Below are 21795 nucleotides of genomic sequence, written 5' to 3' on the forward strand. Positions count from 1 at the left end.
TTCTGGGCAGTGGCTCCTGGGATGTCTCCGATCCCAAACCGAGCTCACCCCTTTTCCCCCTAACTCGGGTACCAGCATCCTTCACAGACACCACCTTGTCTCCTCTGATGGCCACCGCCGCTGCTCTCTGGTCTGTCTGCCTGCCTGCAGCCCATTCTTCATTTGGCTTCAAACTCATCTCCTTAAAATCACCTCCCTGTTCAATGAACTCCAGCGGCTCCCTATTGCCTCCAGGATCAAATACACAACCCTCGGGCTCTAACCTGCCCCCTTCCTGCCTTCTCTGTTCTCCTGGTCTTTCTGGTCCCTGCCCAGGCTGCCCCCAATTCTAGGCTCCCTCTGACCCACTGCCACGGCCTCCCCACTGTTTCCTAAGACCCCTCCGCCAGGCCGTCTCCCCGACTTGTTTCCCCTTCCCTCTCCCGCCTCCTGGCTTCCCCTCAGTCTCAGCCAAGCCTTCTGCAAGAAGCCTTTCCCACCCCTCAGTGCCAGGGGGCACTCCCGGTTTGCGGGCAGTGATCTTCCCGGCGTCTCCAAGGGCAGGGCCTGGGCACTGAGCCCCGTGCCTGGCCCGCAGTGGGGGCTTCATACATGACTAACTGAATGCAGGGCTGATAGGATCTGACCACATCGCCGCCTGCTTCCGAACCCTGCTTTTCTTAGTCAAGACAAAGACTGAATCCTTTTGGGGGCCAGATCACCCTGTTGATTCATACCGAACTTGCCACTCTCTATGGTTTCTGATCTTTTTCGGAGGAACTGCTGCCTGCCCACACCCAGCCCACACCTTGTACTTGCGAAGCTGACCTTTTGAACCTGAGCAAAAGCCCCTTGGCTCGTCCCCATCCCTCCTTGGGCCGGCGCCCCAGCCCGCCCCCATCTCCTGGCATCCCCACCATGGGCCAGCTTGCCCGAAGCCTCCGGTTTGGAGCAACCCGTAACTCGGTGCCATCCATCCAGTTGCCAGCGGCAGAGGGGAAGCCCAGAGCCCTGGGGGCCTCCTTCTGAATCGGCCTCCAAGAGCCGGGGCCCAAAAGGCCCAGAAGAACCCAATGCCTCGTCTCACAGAGAAGGGAAGTGGGATGACGTGGAGCAGAGACTGTCCCTGCCTTGGCTCTGGCCAGTGAACAAGGTCTCTCTGCCCCACTGCCGGCCCCTTCTCCGGGGGTAGAGGGGCTCCGTGACACGCTCAGCAGGAGGGCTCTGGCGACTATAGTAACCTCACTTAAAAGGAGATGAGGTTAGCTCGGTCCGGCTGGTTCTTAGTCACAGTCTGGTCTTCAAGCGCCCACTGTGTCTGCCCCCAGAGCTTCCGGTCAGATGCTCTCTGGGATCACGACCTCCTTTGCTGAATCTCAGACTTTGGACAGCGGAGACCGTAAGGGGGGCTAGTCCAGCCCCTTCATTTTGCTGCTGAGGAGGCAGAGCCACAGAGAAGTCCCTGCCCTGAGTGCAGGGCTAAGCTGGCTGAGAACCCAGCCGTCCTCCCCGACAGGCAGACTCCTTAAAGGTGTCCAGTCCCAGTCCTGGTCTACAATGCTGTGGGAATCGAGCCGAGCTCACCGGCCTTTGCTGCCCCTTCGGCTCTCACAAGGCCCTGGAAATAAACAGACTGACTCCCCATTTCTTTGAGTCACCAGGGTGGGGTTCACCTGGGCCTGGTGGTTGGGACTCACCAAGGGCAGTTAAGACGGGTAACCCAATCCTCTGGGGTTTCAGCTCCCTGTGAGTCATTTTTGCCCTTTTCCTTCCAGTACAATTACTCTCCTTGGTAGAGAAAAGAGAAACCAGATCAAGTCTGGGCAGTTCTGCCATTTCTTTAGTGGGGATCCGAATCCTTTCATTTTCTACCCCATCCCTAAGCAGCAGCAGGGGTCCGACCCTTCCTTAGCTGGCCTTTCCCCAAGCTAAAAGGCTCAAACAGGACTAAGCCCAAGCCCTTTGCCTCCGTGGCTTCCTTCGGCTCATCCTGAGCTTCGGTTCTCCTGAAGCCTCTCAGAAGACCGAGCTTTCCCTTTTGGTTCCTGCTGCAATTTCTTTTCCTCCATCACAACTAAAAGAGTGGTCCCTTCCCAACATGTCAACTTCAGCAGGCAGCAGTTCCTAGTACAGTGGACAGGCTCCTGGCTTGGGAGTCAGTCTCAAATGGAGTTTCCTATCTGTGACCTCAGTTTCCCCATCTGTCAAATAAGAGACTTTGACTAGATGGTCTCTGCAGCTCGATGGCTCTGATACTTGTCAAGAATAGCAACTTTCCTCATTGCTTTCACAATACCAATCACCATTAAGGTGAGCAGAATTATTACTGGTTGAAAAGAGTTCCAGAAAACATCCAGATAATCTAGGTACTATCTCTGTCAGGAAGTTTCTGGGGTAAGGGTCAGGATGACTTGATTTTGAATCATGTCTCTTGATTTTATTTGCTGTGTAACCACAGCAAAGTCACCTCTTAATCTGTTTCCTGATTTATCAAACAGAGAAATATAGTTTTTGGCAGATTCATGAAGACTGGCTAAAGATCACACACAAAAGCACTTTTTTAAACTTAGCACTAGCTGCCATTACCACATCCCCATGGTTCCTTTAGCATAGCTACTTCTCCTCCTGAATCCACTGGGAACATTGCTTCTGTTGATCCCTCTGTTGATCTCTGCCCAAAATATTCTGTCATCTTTCCCCAAGCTATTGTCTGTATTTCCACACCTTAATCTTCATGACAAATCTAAATGTTCCCACCACCCTTAGTTGGGTTTTGCTATTTCTTGTGAATAAAGTATGATCTTCTAGGACCGAAACCTAGTCTCAGGGATGTCTATGTGGTCAGTTTGCTTTGGCTTCCCCAAGTCACCTTGCTCATTCTCAATATTTTGTATGTTTGTATTCAGACATGTGAGCCCTGGATTTTATTAGTAGTTTTGTTCTTCAATTTTGCCTTCTAATTACTGGTCTCTGTGCTACTGTGGCTCCTTCTGTGGCATGGCCACTTTTTAGGATATCAATAAATAGGCAAATTTCTCTTTCCTTCTTTTTAGAAGACCTTTTTGATTAGATGCTAGACAATTAAATTTCACCAGTCACGAGGAACAAAGTGGACTTATCCGTAAGCTCCCTTTCAAAAATGGTGAGTCTTGGATCTGACTCCTTCCCAGTGGAACAAAGGTATTTCAAGCTAGAATTTCAGATGACCGCAGATTTTAGGGAGGGAATGTGCCTTCAGACTCAGGCTTTAACAGCATTTCTTTTCTTTCTTTTTCTTTTCTCTTTTTTCTTTCTTCTTTCTCTCTCTCTCTCTCTCTTTTTTTTTTTTAACAATTCTTTATACTTTTAAATTAGCTGTTAAGACATCAGCAAAACCTTTGACTATATTCTCAATATTTCTTGTAAATGAAATATAACACTTAAATAGGTTGACATAAGCAAAGCATGTTTTTTTTAATGGCTTAAATCATATAGACCAAAAGGAATGATTTCTTCCCTTATTAATTCAATTAATAAACTGGCCTATATCATATAGTATTACAGATGTTATTTATATGTGTGTTTTGGGGTTGTAGTAAACCAACTGATCAGTCAACAATCATTTATTAAAAACTTACTGTGTGTCAGGGCCCATTCTAAGCACTAGGATTACAAATGCAAAAAGAAAAATCATTGTCCCTAACTCCAGGGAGCTCAATATGAAAATAACTAGGTACTACAAGATATCTACAATGTAGGATTATGAGAGAGGAAAGGCACTCGGGAGTGGGCAGGCTGATGAAAAGCAGAAGGTGGAAAGGCTGCCTTGAAGAACTGGGTAACCAGGAGGTGGAAGTGAGTAGGAAAAGAATTTCTGGCCTAAGGGGGACAGACAATGAAAAACCGTGTCTGGGAGAATGGGGTGCTGGGGGGAGCTAGCTAGTGGGTGTGATAGGATTTGTTTTGTGGATTGTGACATTTAAGATTGGAAAGGTGGGAAAGGACTCAGCTGTAAAGTTTTAAATGTCAGAGGATTTTGTTTGATGATGGAGGTAGTACTGAGAGCCACTGAAATTTATAGAGTAAGGGAGCGACGTGGCTGGACTTGAATTTTAGGGAAGTCACTTTGGCAGAGGGTGACACTTTGGAGCAGGACGGACGAGGCAGGGAGAAGAGTCTATGCTAGGTTGTGACTGTATGGGTAGAGGAGAGATCCGGGGCTGCTTCAGGTGGAAGCTGCTTTCCAGGATGGTTCCCTCCCTTGGGGCAATCTTAGCTTATTCAGAGCCTCCAGGAACCAGCTGGAGTCTGGAGAAGAGGCTCCCTTGCTTGCTACTGCTGGAGGCTGCCTTTCACAAAGTCCTCAGTCTTCCCTTCTGCCTAGCCTCTCCAGACTGACTGAGGGCAGCTTCGTGGCCCAGGGGACAGGGTTCAAATCTGGCCTGGGACATACTGTGGCCCTATGAGCCTGGGCAAGCCGACACTGGAGAAGCCGACGGCAAATGCTCCAAACAGGCGAGCCGGACACGACGGCACAAGAACCTGACGGCACTCCCCAAGTCTGGCGTCACGCCTGATTTATGCCATTTGACAAGCCAAGCTCTTTTAGGAAATGATTTTCTAGAAAATTAAGGACAATTTCAGGTTCACTGAAATCTCAGCAAAGCTACTTCGGCTTCGGGCTTGCCTTGGGGCCGCCGTGTCCCCTGTAAGCTCATGAGTCATAGCTTTTCGAGGAGAAGGGACGGAGCTTCCTGTTAAAACGCCCTTTATTGACACTTGGTGGCTAAGGGGTGCCACGGCCCAGATTGGTGATGCTTCCTGTCAGTCGCCTTCCATGGGCGCTGGGTCAGGTCGATGAACCTCTTCTTAGGTGCTCATTCAAATTCTGACACCGAGACTTGAACCAGGAAAATCAAAGCTGCAGACTCTGGGTAAGCAATGAAGCGCCCGGCCTGGGAGAAGGCGTGCGGTCCCTTTTCTGCCCTCTCTCCATGGACTGCATCTGCGGAACAAGGGGAGGGACCCAGAGAAGTTCAGAACGTTTTCTGCGCTCCCTGCTGCTACAGCAGAACGCAAGGAACACGGGAAAATGTTTAAAAGAAACACTTAGCTGTTACCAAGCCCCTGAGAGAGGAACAAAAGAGAAAATGAGGCAGGGTTCAGAGAGGGCAGGAGGGAAAGCAGCGGGTGCCCCGGATGCCCGCGAGCTCCGACAGGAGGGTGGTGGCTTGGGAGCTGCTCCCCATCCCTCCAAGAGCCCCTTCGTTAGCAGAAGTGGTCCCGGGCCTGCAGCCCAGAAGGGAGGTGCACGGTCTGAAGGCTTGGGGCACGCAAACCTGTCACACTGTGACTGTGGGTCATGCACAAACAACAAAGCCCAGTCAGGCTTCCGGCTAGAACACGGGGCATATCACAGACTGTGCTTTAGGCATAAGTATCGTGAATTTTCGCTTAGAAATGACTAAAGAGCTATTTTCTACTTTGGGAGAAACCTGTAGTAGCCGGCACACTCACAGGGGGAAGGGGGGCAGCTGGATGATGCAGTGATTAGAGTCCCAGCCCCGAAGTCAGGAGGACCTGAATTCAAATCTGCCCTCAGACACTTAACACTTCCTGGCTGTGACTCTGGGCACACACTTAACTCCAATTGCCTGTGACCTGGGACTTTGGGGCTCCCCCCCGGAAAGGGGCAGCGGCAGGGAAGCTGGAGGCGCAAGGGGAGGAGCAGGGGGATGACTCACCACTCTATCGAGGAGTAAGCTGTAAGCAGCCCGGTTAACTTTTCAAGGTCTTCACTCTTGAAATGTAACTCTTCAAGTAAGGTGGCGATGAACTGTGTGTACACGGCCTTCTTCTGGGTCTGCTTCTGCACGGGCGTCATCCGGAACAACCTGTAAGCACAAGACGAAGGGTCTGGGTCTGCCCGGGAGGGGAGGCCCTGCCAGAGTCCTGGGCCGGGCACCCATCGGGGCTCCCGGTTCTGCCCCACTGCCATCATCGGCTGCGGGCCGGCCCCTGCACTGAGTGCGCTCCACAGGGCGATCACCAGGGCGCTCCTGGCTTTAGCATCGGCGGGCTGCCCTGACGAAGGGGCACCAGGAGAAAGAAGGCAGATGGCAGGATGCCCAAATCAGCACATGACAACAAACTAGCTGGGAGGAGGCGGCGGTTCAGGCACGGAGGAAAAGCTCCAACAGAACAGCTATTTAACTACCGTGAAGATGAAACCGAAGCTTTGTGTTGGGCCCCCCAGACAGCACGCTTCACAAAGCCCTTAAATCACGGCCCTGGAAAGTTTCTCTGGAGCTGACTTGATCTAATCTGAGACTTTGCAGATACTATCCCACAAACCCTTGTACGTGATGACAACTTCAGCCACGCCGCTGGGCACATCAAATATGAATAAATGAGCTTTCTGAAGCCGATGGGCAGGCCGAGCCTGCACACGCCGCCTTAGTGACTGCCTGCGAGGGAGACACTTATTCTCACCCCCGGCTTTTTCTGTCTTTCTAAGAAACTGCCCTCAGCTGCTCCAGCCGGAAAGCAGGAGTTAAAAACTGACCATCTGACAGGCTCCATTTTAAAGGAAAAGGCTCTAGAAGCTCCATATTCCTTATACTCTCTGGCCCTCCACCTCCCTTCCTGTCTCTGCCTTTCTCTTGGCTTTCTGCTCAAGTGCTCAGGGAGAGCAGAAGAGAAACAATATCGGATTCAAGTTTCCAACCACATAACCAGCTCTGTCTGTAGGTATTCCCCATCTGCCAGGCCCCCCATGTCAATCACGGTCCCCAGGGGCTCTCTTGCCAGACCGCAGGGGCATCTGAATCCTCAGAGACATTTTCAAAAGAAAGGATGAAACTGTGGCTTGGAGGCACCTACCTGTCACTTCCTCTTCTATCCCATTGGCTGGAGGGAAAGGAGGGGATGCAAGGCTTTAGGGAATGAGGAAGTTGCCCCCCCTCTATAAAAAGGTCACCAAACCCCTGATATTAAGCTACCTTTTCAAAAAATGGTTCAACAAAAACATCCATGGTAAAGCTAAGTCAACAAGCACACACACACCTATCGGTCAAGCACAGAAAACAACAAAACTAAAGTAATCCCTGCTTTTAAGGAGCTCACATTCTAACAAGGAGACAACAAAAAACTACCAAGTACAAACATGATATTTATGTACAAGATAAATGAGATTGGAGGAAGGCACTAAAGAACCCAAGACGAGCTGAATGACAAATGGCAGTGACAGACTTTTGATTTACAAATTTCTTTGTTTTGTTTTGAGAGCAACTGTTTCTTGATATGATTAGGGTAAATTTTAAGTTCAATTAGCACCTGCCTCTTGAAAGGTTGGCTGCTAGTTTTTAAAAACTTCCCTTGTTCCATCTGAGTGTGTGTGTATATAAATCTATATAATACATGTTTGTGTTTATATACATGTGTCTACACATGTAAGTGTGCCTATACTAAAACACACATAGACACGTGAGAGGAAAATGTTTGGAAGTGTGGTTCCCCTGCTACGAGGGCCCTCTCCCAAGCAGTACAAGTCACCCCCAGGAGTATTTGTGCAGATCAAGTCCTGAGGACTGCCAAGGGCATCGGGAGCTTTAGTGACTTGCTCATTCAGGTGAGTCAGGGATGGGACTTGAATCCAGCTTTTCCCAGCTGGGCTTTCTCTTCACTAAACCATGTAACTTTTTGACAAGTAGATAGTACTTGAGAGCAGTCTATTATAACAGCTCCTCTTATGAAACTAAAAAATCAAAAAATTCACCATAGGAATGATGCTAAGGAAAGCTAATTTACACAGAAAATTTACAAAGAAAACTGGTCCTGCTGGGCTAAAATGACAAAAAATTTATTTCTGTGTGTGTTCAAATTTTACATAAACATATAATGTATGAGAAATCCATAGGACATCATTAAGTCAATTCCTAGGCTCAGTCAATCAAATCTGGATCTAAGATTCAGCCAATTATTACGCATAGGCATGGTGTGTAAATCTCCAAAGAAATCTGCTAAAAATTCTTATTGCCTGCCGGGGCACTCCATTCTTTGAGCACTGAACTCTTGTAGAGAGGGCTGAATATTTCAAAAGTGCATCAGAGAACCTGAGGACTCCAGATATGATGACAAATGGCTGATGGGCAGGAAGAAGGGCTGGTACTAGAGCTGGCAGAGGAGGAAGTCTGTACATGTTCTCGAAGGCAGCATCATCTGCATGGGGCTTGCCTTGGAAATCTGCATCCAATCATCAGTCTTTGGCAACTGTAGCCCTCAAGAGCCAGCATTTCCTGACTGACTCTGTAGCTGGAGACAAGGGAGCTCCTAATTAAAGTTATGTAAGGTTTACGCCAAAAAAAGTTGTGAATCAATGGGATTTCCATTTCCCCCCATTTTCTCTCATAGTCTTTAAAACAAAGGGCAAATTGTAAGTAGCTCAAGAAATCCCAGTTGTTCAGGAAGCTCCTATTCAAATCCTACTCATCCTCATGGAGTCACTTTTTAAAGGGCTAAGATCATGAACAGAGTTTGCAAAATCACGTGGCAGAAAATGGAGAATACATTTAGCATTGTAAAATCAGAAAGGCTGTAACAACAAGATGACAATTATGTCAACTATCTACCCACCCACTTACCTACCTGCTGCACCTGCCTTGGCTGCTGGCCCTCTCCTCTCTGTCAGTTCTCTAGCTCTCTATTTTTCAGTCTCCTTTGTCAGCTCATTAGGGATATCATATTCCTTAGCTACAAAGGGGTCCCTAAAGTTCTGTCTTAGACACTCTTAATTATCAGCTCTATTCATATGACTAGGTATCTATTGCCAGTCTCCTCTAGGCTTTAGTGACATATCATCAATGTTTACTGGATGTTTCAAACTGGGTATCTCAGAGCATAGCAAACTTAGCACACTTAAAGCAGAACTTATTCTCTTCCTTCTACATATATACATTTTTTGTTAAATAATAGCTTTTTATTTTCAAATTACATGCAAAGATCATTTTTAATATTTGCCCTTGCAAAACGTTGTGTTCCAAATAGTTTTCCCTTCTCCCATCCCCCTCCCTTAGCCAACAAGTAATCCAATATATGTTAAAAAAAGAAATTGTCACAATTCTCCTGCTGCACAAGAAAAATCAGATCAAAAGGGAAAAAAAAAGAAAGAAAACAAAAAGCAAGCAAACAACAACAAAAAGTGAAAATACTATGTTATGATTCACATTCACTTCTCATAGCCCTCTCTCTGGATGGAAATGGCTCTCTCCATCACAAGTCTATTGGAACTGGCCTGAATCACCTTGCTACTGAAAAAGCCACGCCTACAGAATTCATCATCATGTAGTCTTGTTGTCATGTACAATGATCTCCTGGTTCTACTCACTTCACTCAGCATGAGTTCATGTATATCTCTCCAGGCCTCTCTGAAATCATCCTGCTGATCGTTTCTTACAGGACAACAATATTCCATAACATTCATATAGTATAATTTATTCAGCCATTCTCTGGGCATCCACTCAGTCTCCCGTTCCTTGCCACTACGAAAAGGGCTGCCACAAACATTTCTGCACACATAGATTCTTTTTCTTTTTTATGATCTCTTTGGAATACAGACCCAGGACAGACAGGACATATACTGTTGGAGCCAAGGGTATGCACAGTTTGACAGCCTTTTGAGCACAGAACTCATTCTTTCTCCCCAAATACTTTTTTCTTCCAAACCTCTGTATTTCTGTCAAAGACACTACCACTCTTCCAGTCTTCCAGATTCCTGTGACATTACTTTCTACTTCCCACTCTCCCTCAGTCCATATGTCCACACAGCCACCACCTGGCTCAGGCCCTTATCATATGGCAACTATTGCAATGGTTTTCTAATTGCTTTCCTTGCCAGTGTTTCTCTCCATACCAGTCCATTCACTACGATGCTAAAGTGATTTTCCTTGAGCACAGATCTGACCCTATCATTCAGTCTCTTACACAAAACTCCATTGGCCCCCTACTGCCCCAGGATAAAACATAATCTTTCTTGATTAGTTTTAAAGACTTGTACAAACTGGCTCTAGCTATCTTTCCAGCCTCTACCTTGAGACTCTGGGATTTGCAGAGCAAATGCATATGGCAGTCAATTAAGTAGAAGGTTCTACTTCTACTTGCCCCAAAGCAAAGGATGCCCTCCGTTCCTCACTTTGGCCTCAAAGAATGCCTTTCTCCCTTTGAGACACCGAATCTGGACCATGTTTAACTTTCCTGATCTCCCACATTTCCTGAATCTACCTTGTATTTATTCATTTCATATTTTGCGCTGTTTATAATTCCTTTTTTTTTGTTATTTCCTTCTATTCTCTTAAAATGTAATTTCTATTTCTTGAAAATAGGGATTGATCCCTATTTATGTGATGATCAACTTATGAGGGACTCTTTTTTAGCAACAAGATGATTCAGGGCAATTCCCAATAGATTTGAGAAGCAGTCATAACTAGAGAGAACTATGGAGACTGAATGTGGATCAAAACATACTATTTTCACTTTTTTTATTGTTTGCTTGTTTTTGTTATTCTTGTTTTTCCTTTTGATCTGATTTTTCTTGAACAGCATGAAGAATATGGAAATATGTTGAAAAAAATTACACATGTTTAACCTATATTGGATTGCTTACTGTCTAGGGAAGAAAAATTGAAAACACAAAGTTTTGCAAAGGTGAATGTTGAACACTATCTTTGCATGTATTTGGAAAAATAAAAATTATTAAAAAAAAATGAAGTAAAAGAGGGACTGGTGCATGGCCCTAGTCAGTACTTACAGATTTGAGTTGAACCTTCTACTTAATTGGCCGCCATATGCATTCTCATCGCTTGTGTTCTAGACTATTTCAGAGTATATTTGTATAATATTTTCTCACTAATTAACAAGACTGCAATTTCTCTCTCAATTGACCAGTTCAGAATCCCCATCCTAGTTTGTTAAATATTACTTGCTTAATAAATCAGAGAAACCTCTTTTCCACAAGCACTTTCTTCTCTTTCCCTCTTCATCTATATGTCTCAGAATCCTGGCCTGCCCTCTGCATCATCTCTGGCTCCTAAGGCCTTTCCTTTTAAGGCTATCTTCTAGCTCCTCCATGTGTATCTTATATGAACCCATTTATTTCTATGTTGTCTCCCTTATCAGAATGTTAGGTCCTCAGGCAGTCTTCACATAGTTCTTTAAGATTTGTGAGGTGCTTTACAAATGTCACCACTTTGGATCCTCACAATTCTGGAGACAAGTGCTATTATTATCCTCATTCTTCAGCTAAGGAAACTGAGACAGCAGATTAAGTGACTTGTCTAGAGTCACACAGGTAGAGGAGCACTCGGTGCACTTTGGTACTACCTAGTCGTCCACTGTTTCCCACATCGCGCTTATAGATTATGTATCAAATCTCTCAGGCTTACCTAAAGTTATTGGCATACAATTTATCAATAAGGTAATCAATTATAACTATGTATAATGACAAAGTTTCAAGACAGGTCACAGCCAGTCTCCTTTGACTATGACAATTCTTCTCACTTACATGACACAGTCCTGCCATTCCGTTATCTCAAGATAACAAGTAGTCTCTCTTCAAGACTTATCTTCATTCTTTATTCAAGATAAAGGTTAAAAGAATTCTCTAAGGAGGAAAAGGACTTCTTTCTTTTCTCTGTACCTCTCTCCAGACACGAGAGGAAAACGGGATCTTCACAGATAATTTCTCAAAGATCTTATAGACTCTCTTAAAGCAACAATATTGACAGCTTCCATTATAGAGGCTACTAAAGGTGATGGTTTTCAACTGTTCTTATTAAACAGAAACATAGAATCTTCTTACTTTCTTTCACTATTTGGTGCTTTTTACTGGGAAAAGGTATTTATTGAATTTCCACAAAGTCATGTCTGTAAAAAATGTTTACTTTTGTCTACTTGACAAAAGCACACTGGAAAGAGGTTTATGAAATTCAATTAGTCCAATCTGATTTGGCTGGGGGGGAGGGGAGCTTAGATCTTTGAAACAGATTAAAATATATTGTTGGTGAGTTTCAATTGATCAAGGATGGACAGAAGCAGCTACACCCAAAGAAAGAACACTAGGAAATGAATGTAAACTGCTTGCATTTTTGTTCTTCTTCCCAGGTTATTTATACCTTCTAAATCCAATTCTCCCTGAGCAACAAGAAAACTGTTCGGTTCTGCACACATATATTGTATCCAAGATCTACTGTAACCTATCTAACATGTATAGGACTGCTTGCCATCTTTGGGGAGAGGGTGGAGGGAGGGAGGGGAAAAATCGGAACAGAAGTGAGTGCAAGGGATAATGTTGTAAAAAAACTACCCTGGCATAGGTTCTGTCAATAAAAAGTTATTTAAAAAAAAAATAAATAAAAAAATAAAAAAAAATAAAATATATTGTTGGATTTCTTATAAAGTAAAAGAGCTGTTTGGTTTGTTTTTTTTTTTTTTGGTTTGTTTTAATTTGAGCTTTGAAATAATAGATGATACATATACACCCCAGAATGTGTGTTTGTATGTGTATATTTCCAGTGTTCTGTTTAATTATTTTTTAAATGAATTTCTCCTCCCCTGATATCATACTAACCCGTGTATATACACCACAGATTCCCAACCTCTTACCCATTTCCTCCCCTAACCAAGAGAACAGAAGTATGCAGAGGAAAAGCTTGGGCTGGCTATTAGTTTTGTCTTTATATTTCCAACTCCGTGTACAAACAAGCACTTAATATGTCTGTTGGATTAAATTGCTCACGTGCCTAGCTGCTCCGCTATGAATCCAGTGACTGTGCCCACACACCTATTTACACTCATTTATTAAATTTCCCCTCCTGTATCTGGGCTTGCATTGCTGTAGAAAGCACCTGGGACAGAACTTCCTCTGTCAATGGTCAGCAGCCACTCTGCACAGCTGGAGGGGGTGGTTCTGGGCCCTGAGAGGTTCTGTGACTTGCACAGAAATACCCGACTCAAACGCAGGCCGAAATCCTTTCCACTTTGCTCTGCTTAAGTGCCAGTGTGTGTTCAGGGATGATTTAGAACGTTTCTAAAATGTCAACCTGAACCTTAACATCAGAGGGAATTATCCCAGTTAGCATTTAGGACTGACTTCTTTCAAGGTATTTCAACCTATGGGAATTCACTGTTCTTAATGACCACCTCACCTTCAGTCACCACCTGAGCTGCAGAACCCTAAAATCCTCCTGATTTTGGCCCAGGGCACAGTGAGCAGCTCTCATTTTCACTGGGGCACAGATACAGGGAAGGGGGACCCGAAGCACTAAAAGACAGCACATTATTTCAGGTTGGGAGCCCCCCACCAAGACTTCACCCACCTGTAGATCACAGTATAAATGATTTAGAGCTCGAAGAGATCTTTGAAGGCATCTCCCCCGCCCCCTCCTTTTACAACTGGGGAACCTGCGCTTCAGAGAAGCTATTGGAACCTGGGTCCTTGAGGCCGTCTCTTCTGACTTCTCCCCTTACTGAGACACAAAAAGCCCTCAGATTCCAGACGCACAGCTCTAACTGCCCCTCCCCCCCCTTTTCAGAAGAACATGGAGGAAACAATTCCCATTCTCTGTTCCCCAGCCCCCACCTCCTTCATCAATCAATTGAAACAGGTTTTCTAGCGGCCGGGCAGCCCAACCCTGGCACCTCCTACCCGGACGGCCTCGGCCACACTTCCTGTGGGCCTTTTAGTTTCTAACCTACAGAAAGCAGGTTCCTGGACCAGATCTCCAGAAAAGTCTCCTTCCCCTGGGCGAGCCCACTGCTTGCCATTAGCCCCTGCCGGATTCTGTTTTCTCCTCAGCGCGCTGCTCCTCCCCCCTGCCCCCCCAGGTCCGGGGCTGAGGCTGCTCCAGGGCTGTCTACACCAATCCTGGCCAGCAGCGATCTGGACCCAGGACTCTTCACCCACCATCTAAAGGTCTCATGCACTTCTCACTCCTCAACCTGCAGAGGGAGCCCTGGAGCAGGGACCAGGGGCTCGGAGGCCAGCTTCCTCCCTGTGATTTTAATTCAATTTAAATACATTCAAACACTTAGTGAGCCCCTCCTGGCACACCCTATAACCCAAACCCAAAATGAGACCTGGCCCTCATTATCTCCAGGAGAAGGCAATCTGGCCAGGGCGGCAAGGCGAGGGCGCACAAATATATACACAAAGTGTAAAGGGTCTAAATGCATAAGAGAGACACAAAGCTCCCAGAGTTCAGAGAAGAAAGAGGATGCATCAAAGGAGAGAATAAAGGAATTCTTCAAGGAAGGGAAGGCATTTGCACGGGGCTCTGAAGGATGACTTGTCTAGGGTTGTCATGCGCAGAAATGGGGAAGAGGAGGAAGAGGAGGCATCCATTCTCCGTACATGGACAACAGGAGGAGCCGGAGAAGGAGGCAAGGAAGCGTGGCCTCTCCCCAGGGAACGAGGACCCGTCTCTGGAGCAGCGGGGCTGGGACCGACGAGAGAGCTCTGAATCCCAAGCTCAGCAGTGTGGTCTGTGGCGTGGCCAATGGCGAAGCCCCAAAGGGCCATGTTCAGATCCCCAGATGGAGACTGAAGGTGGGCAGGGGGAGCAGCCCACTCGGGGGAGAGCGGGGTGAGCATATGAGCTGTAGAAGCATACACAGCTGGGATGGATCTAGGAGGAGAAGGAAGAACCAAACAGACCCCCAGGTGCTAAGCATGGGAAGCTGGCAAGGCAGCGGGGTCCTGACAGAATGGAGAAGTCAAGAGGAAGCTGTTTGGGGGGGAGAGGTGAGCTGGGGGTTTGAGGCCCTGGGGATACGCAGCAGGGGCTGTTAAAGCCAACACGGAGCACGGCAAACAGGTTAGAAGCAGATTTGGAAGTAGTCCCCGGAGAGGACAGGATGCTGACCAGGAAGAGGAAGTGTAAAGGCCATGTCTGAAGGGAAGGAATCGCTCAGAAGACTAAGGAGAAAGCAAGAAGGGGACCCAAGGTCTAGAGACAAGCCTGTGGAGGAGGCCCCAGGATGATAACTTCCCAAAGAGCCACAAACTGTCTGGGCCTTCACAGAAGGGGTGATGCTCGGGATTACGAGACGGTCTCGAGCAGAGCTGATCTCAGGAGCCGCACCGAGAGTTTACAGACCAATTTAAGGAGGATAGAGGTGGCCCTTCTCTGCGTCCCCACCTGTCCTCAGTTTGACCTGGTTAGGGAAGTGAAATCCCCTGTGCAGCTGCAATCCAAGCTAGCAGCTCTTGCCAGGCAGCTGACTCAGTATAGATGAGGGGAGATGAGCACTTTTATGCTGGGCTGGGTCAGGGAGTGGAGCCTCTTAGAAAGGCAGTCTCAGTTGGGTCAGATAAAGCGCAACAAAAAAGGCTAGAAAAGTTATTTTAGAGTCAAAGGTTTCACTCCTAGAAATCCATCAGTCATTCTGGCTGCTGGCATCCATGAGTCCCCCTCATTCTTTGGGAAAAGAACGCATGTCTAATAACCTGTATCAAGTGGGTACTTACATTTCCTATTTAAAGGAGGCAGCTACAAAAAGTTATCAAACTGTGCATACCCTTTGATCCAGCAGTGTTACTACTGGGATTATATCCCAAAGAGATTATAAAGAAGGGAAAGGGACCTGTATGTGCACGAATGTTTGTGGCAGCCCTTTTTGTAGTGGCTAGAAACTGGAAACTGAATGGATGTCCATCAGTTGGAGAATGGTTGAATAAATTGTGGTATATGAAAATTATGGAATATTACTGTTCTGTAAGAAATGACCAACAGGATGATTTCAGAAAGGCCTGGAGAGACTTACACGAACTGATGCTGAGTGAAATGAGCAGGACCAGGAGATCATTATATACTTCAACAACAATACTATATGATGACCAGTTCTGATGGACCAGGCCATCCTCAGCAACGGAGATCAACCAAATCATTTCTAATGGAGCAGTAATGAACTGAACTAGCTATACCCAGAAAAAGAACTCTGGGAGATGACTAAAAACCATTACATTGAATTCCCAGTCCCTATATTTATGCACACCTGCATCTTTGATTTCCTTCACAAGCTAATTGTACAATAATTCAGAATCTGATTCTTTTTGTACAGCAAAATAATGTTTTGGTCATGTATACTTATTGTGTATCTAAGTTATATTTTAATATATTTAACATCTACTGGTCATCCTGCCATTTAGGGGAGGGGGTGGGGGGGTAAGAGGTGAAAAATTGGGCAATTGTTAATGCTGTAAAGTTACCCATGTATATATCCTGTAAATTAAAGGCTATTAAATAAAAAAAAAAAAATAAAGGAGGCAGCTAGAGAAGGTCGCTAGAATGCTGTGATTCAGATACTTGCTGTGTAGTCATCAGAAAACCTTTAATCTTTCAAAGCTTCAGTTTTCTCTCTGTAAAATGGGTATAATAGTTGTTCTACCTACCTCAAAGTTCTTGTAGGAAAATAATTTGTAAACCCTGAATTCTATATAAATGACTTACTTTTATTGAAACTTCAAAGGGAAGGAAACAGTAAGTATAAATATATATTAACTATTATTCAAATCACTTCTCTTTCTCAAATATTGTCCTTCAAACCTATTATTCTAAGTATTCTGTCTCTTACTCTAAACCTTGACTACTGACTTGGATAAGGGAATGATGGTTTCCATCTAAAAATTGCTTAACCTTATTCCCTAACCCTGCATAACTCTGAGTGAGCCAATGTGCTTTAGCCAGACTGGTTTACGCAGAGATTACATGCAACTACTTCCTACTGGACAGAGAGCCAGATTCAGAAAGATCTGGCTTCAAAGTCCACGGCAGGTATTTTTGTAAGACCTTGTCTCTAAACCCCAAAGTATCACATACCTCACCTATAAAATGAGACTATGCAATAATATGATTGTTGTGAAAATCAGATGAGAATACATGTAACATGTTTTGTAAACTCTGCATGTAACGTGCTTTGTAAAATCAGAAGCATTATGTCAATGCTTGTTATCATCGCAGAAAATCTATTCTTCTTGGGATGTAAGATGAAATTGATAGAAATGGTCCTGGGACAATCACTCTCGTCTCCCATTCTTTTATAATTCATGTTCTTGGTCTGCTGCCCGAGTGGTAGTCCAGGGTATGGAATGCTAGCTGAACACACTGTCAAACATGGCACATTTTCAGTTAAGTCTTATTTTTCCTTTGTTACAAGAGGACTTGCTGGTGTGGAGAGCCCCAAAAAGAGTCTGTCAGGAAATGTCTAAAGGGCAAAAAGCAAAAGGTATCAAGAAAAGATTTTAAATTAAATTAAAAGAGCTAGTATATTGGCTGCTCATCTGGAAAACATGTCACCGATACGTCAAGAATGACCGATTTAAAATAGGTTGCTTTTCCAAGACAGTATAAACAGCGGGCTACATTTCTGTCAGCCTCAAGTATGCTATTCTCCCTTCTGAAGAGGGCTCGGCCTGGCCTTCAAGTCAGGGAGGTATCAGACCCAAACACTGCACTAATATACATGCATGTTGCCAAGTTGTGAGGCTCCACTGAAAAGCAGGCAGCTATTTGGTCAGTAAACGATACGGAAACAGGAGCATGTCAGAGGCCACATCCACCCACAGTCGCTTGGGCAAAAAAAATTGAACATTTCTAAGAGATGTCACCATGGTAAATACTCATCTCCAAACTATGGGGAATGAAAACTTGTCCGGACCAAAGACTTGACGAAAAAAATATTTCAGGCTGTGAAACCTATTAATTTTGACAGTAGAATACTTAACAACAATGAGATTTAGTGCCCCATTTACAAAATGGAGGGGTTTTTGTTTTTAGTTCAAAAGCAACATATCTAGTGTTAAATGTCAAACCACCAATGTATATATTTTGACCATGGCTACAAGGTATGTTGCCTGCCAAATATGGGAAACAACTTTAGTTACTTTGAGTTCAGTACATACTGCTGGCCAAGAGAGACAAATGTGAATGAAAATGCACCCCCAGCATCTGAGCATGTCATCCAGCCCAGACTGACCTGGGGCCTGGGGATGGCTGGTGCCAGCCCAGTGCTTTCAGTGAGCTGACAGAGGATGAGCTCTAGAGTAACGCTTCCCACTTAACTTCAGAAAGTAGTTCGTGACGAGAGCTAAGTTATGAGATCAAAGGCAACACATTCTAAACCTTTGTGTGATGGTGTAAATGTAACAGGTAAAACCATAGTTTCAGACTCTCCTTCCCAACTATACCCCAAATGAGCAAGCCACATTCTACGTCATGGAGATCAAGGGGAAGCTTCCAGTCCGCTCTGAAGAGGGGAAAGTAAATGTGAGATGATCCGAAGAGGGAGAATATAACCGACTGGGCAAAAGGGAAAGGCTTTGAATATGAGATAGAATCTGGGCCGAGACTTGAAGGGAGATGCTTAGGGGATGTGGAACAACATGTCTGACTTCTGATAAGTCTGATTATCTCAGGGACTTAACCAAAAGTCCTCGCTTTCCATAAATCTGCCTCCTAAGAGCTGATAGTTGTAAAACCAGAAATTAGAACTTGATAATAACTGCTTAATGTTCAAGCTGCCCCTCTCTGCTGGGGAGAGGTTTCTCCTCTGGCTTTTTTTCACAAGCAGCACTTGCTCAAATCCTCTTTTACCCAAAGGTAACGTGCAATTTCATTTCACTTTGTTTTACGCAGAAAGCTGGCTTTAACCTAATCAGCAGAAAATCTGATGGCTAAGAGGACACAAAAACAGCCCATTTTCTGCATATTAACCCATTTCCTCCAAGGACTTTTTTTTTTTTTTTTAAACATGAGCAAATCCAAAACCTCTAAATGACAGCTTAGCACAAGCAATCTGGGCCAGGCCGGGTCAGACCAGCACTGCACAGGAAATGCTGAAGAACAGTTTTTATGAAAAGCCCCAATTGAAAATGGTTCATAGATCAATCACACACAGGAAAGGAAATCTGCAGGAAAGTTCCTCTTCCCTTCAAACTCCAAGGCCTCCAACCTCAGGACAGCGCAGCTGCTTTTCCCGGCCAGCGCCGTACCATATGGTAAGTGGTCTGAGAGAGACGAGAAGCGCCCAGCGTCAAGCTGCGTCTTCATGATAAGCCCTCGTGAAGCTGACTGCTCCACATATGCTCCACATCAAAAGAATGAATGCAAGTCGGGCTACAACAAGCACCCTCAATTTGTTATGACGGAGCCATCAAACAACATCTGGTTAACAGGAATCATTATACAGTAGTTAGAAAAGTTCCGAGGGAAGAGAGGGACAAGGGTAAGAAAGGAGGCCCGAGTTTAACGAGGGGTTTTTACAGCCGACAGAACTTCAGGGCTCCTCTGGCCGAGGCTCGCAGGCCCGTGGTTTCTGCCTCTACCCTCAGGTTAATGGTTGACTGAGGAGTTGACAGAGAAAGTGAGGGGGAAGAAAGTGAGGGGAAATTGGGAATTCTGTGATGAAGGCTCTTAACACTGCCAGCCATGTTATCTGGACTCTCTGTTCTCTGATATTAGGGGAGAAATGGGTAAAAAAAAAAGCATCTCAAACCACAGAGGGAAAATCACAGGGCTACACAGCTTGGAAGCCACCCTGGGGCCCTCCTGAAAGAATGTCCCGAGCAAAGACGAGAATCCACTTAGTGACTGCTCCAGACATCCCAGGTGGGGACTGAGCACCCGGGGGGAGGCCAGGCCCATGGTGGGTGTCTTTCTGGCTCAAGGCTAAAGGGAGGGAGAGGAAGGGGAAGGCCAGGCTGTCCTCCATCCCCTCCGATCACACAAGTTGCTGGGTTCACTGAGAGTTCTACCAATAATCACAGGCACAAGAGAGGCAGAGGCACAGATTGCCAGGCTTGGCTTTTTCCACTTAGCAAATGCCTTCCGGGAGAAGTGGGAGTGGAGAGGGGGAAGCCAGGGGCACATCACTGTGCTAAACAGGACCTCTTAAGCCCCCGCACACACATTAGCTGGTCTTGGTCACCAAATGCAAGGGAGTAGTTGCTGCATTGCTTCCTTGTAAATCCCCTGAAGTGCCAGCTTTCAGGGAGGTGAGTGATGGAGTCTTTTTATTCCGTCCTCCCTGCCCCTCTGCACCCCAGGTGACCCTCTCCTTCTGATTTTCAAAGCTGGACAAGCAGAGGCTGAGCCCACCACGAGCGCTGGAGGGGCCTCCACCCGGGTCCTGGCGTTTCCAGCTGCCTTCATGAAAGGCCTGAGGAGGTGGGCCTGCACTGAGCTTTCCCTGGCTGGGGGGGGAGGGGTCCTGAGGGGCCTCTGCGGCCTTAGGGAGCTGTCCGCACTGACGGAGGGAGGGAGGGACCCTGCCAAGGCCACGCGGTCAGGGCCCGTCAGAAGCGGGACCAAACGCTGACCTTGGGGCTGGCTCCGGCTCTCACCTCGCAATGGCTCCTGCTCTCCCACGAGCAAGTGACACATGATCAGATGGGGCACTGATAGCAATCTTCACAATCACACACGCAAAACTGAGGTGAAGCTAGCGGCAAGCTGGGTCAAAGTGTCTTCTTTTTTTTTAAGTTGGGGCTCACATAAACAGTCTTGATGACTTCTCAAGGATTAGAAAAATGAAAAAAACCCACATGTATTTTCTCCCTGTATATTCATATTTCCTCTCTGTGATAAGAATAAAAATGCTATTTAAAGTCTCCTACCCTACTTTTGCTTTGTCTTGTGTGTGAAGAAAGAAGCTTTAACTTAATCATCTCTATGTTTAGGAGCCCGTCCCGGGGCCTTGGGCCCTGGACCGGGGGCTGTCTCACGGTAGTTCCGCTGCCCCTTGCTGGCACAGGGCCCCTTGCCAGGGGCAGGCTTCTGCCTTCCAGCTCGCCCATGGCCCCTCAGGATCCCTAGGACAGCAAGGCGGCCAGCGTCACCTGGCTTCTGGGCTCTCCAGTAAAGAAGGCGTGACCTTCTGACTCCATTTTCAGAGAGTGCGTTGGGAAGCTTTCCCCAGCGTCAAACCCAAGTTCTCTCTCATCCATGGCTACCCTTCTGCCCTCCCCGCTGCCTCTGAAGGCAACCACTGTGCCCACCGCAGTCTGCTCCTCTCTGAGCCAAAGACTTCTCCTTCCCTCCAGGCCTTCGCTAGGGCAAGGACCCGCAGCCTTAATCCTGCCTGGGCTCCCATACTCCCGGACCCTGGCTGCCCGGGCAAGCCTCCAGACTCAGGAGGGCCCAGAAGGACCAAGGGCCCAGCCCTGCCTCTCTCGGAGAGGTCACACCGAACTCTCTTTCTTTATGGCCACAGAGCTAAGAATCAGAGGGAGCTGGAAGTGGGAGGGGGTGGCAGGTTTCTGTATCTGAGCTCCTTTCGAAACCCCAACAAGCGGCCACTCGGCTTCCTCATCCTCCAAGCCTTCGACCCGTCGGCCTTAAGAATGAAAAGCACACGGTCTCCCAGCCTGTAGGGCAGCCGGGGGACAGACACCAGGGGGGACAGACACCAGGAGGTCCAGGGCCTTCGCAGGCCGGGCCACACTGGGGCAGCTCGCCAAGATCTGTCGAGGCAGAGAAGATGCCAGCCAGCATTAGAACGCCATTCTAGTCCCAGGGTCGGTCTCTACTCCCAGGCTTAGGGATCCTTGCTCCCCATCTCTCCCATTCATTAACAGCATGAGCCCAGAGAGGCCCAGGTAAGTAAAGCCGGCCTCAGGACTTAGTGACCTGCTAGGAAAAAGGACCCACGGCTGCTCACACCACGGGACCAGCTCATGATTTCACTGGTTTCGCTTACAAACCCCCTTCAAATTTCGCTACTGCACAGTCAGCGTATTTGCCATTACAGAGGTACATGACGAGATGCTGTGCATTTATAAGATACTTT

The 21795-nt window shown here is 46.5% G+C and overlaps 1 protein-coding gene across 2 annotated transcripts in view; it reads right to left on the bottom strand.

Annotated features, from left to right (window-relative positions):
- Positions 1–3563: 3563 nt before the first annotated feature.
- The window catches only part of RPAP2 (RNA polymerase II associated protein 2), a 78060-nt gene continuing 59828 nt past the window's right edge, over positions 3564–21795 (bottom strand). Inside the window, exons 12-13 of one of the 2 annotated variants that reach the window (XM_023501619.2) lie at positions 5703–5852; positions 3564–4963 (exon numbers count right to left, since the gene is read on the bottom strand). In XM_023501619.2, the coding sequence (XP_023357387.1) occupies position 4963; positions 5703–5852 (151 nt within the window). In that variant the 3' untranslated portion in view covers positions 3564–4962. Of the gene's footprint in view, positions 4964–5702; positions 5853–21795 lie in introns of those variants that run through there. The other variant, XR_002770051.2, reaches the window with a different exon arrangement.

This window comes from Sarcophilus harrisii, chromosome 4 (genome assembly GCF_902635505.1).
Source record: "Sarcophilus harrisii chromosome 4, mSarHar1.11, whole genome shotgun sequence".
Lineage (NCBI taxonomy): Eukaryota > Metazoa > Chordata > Mammalia > Dasyuromorphia > Dasyuridae > Sarcophilus > Sarcophilus harrisii.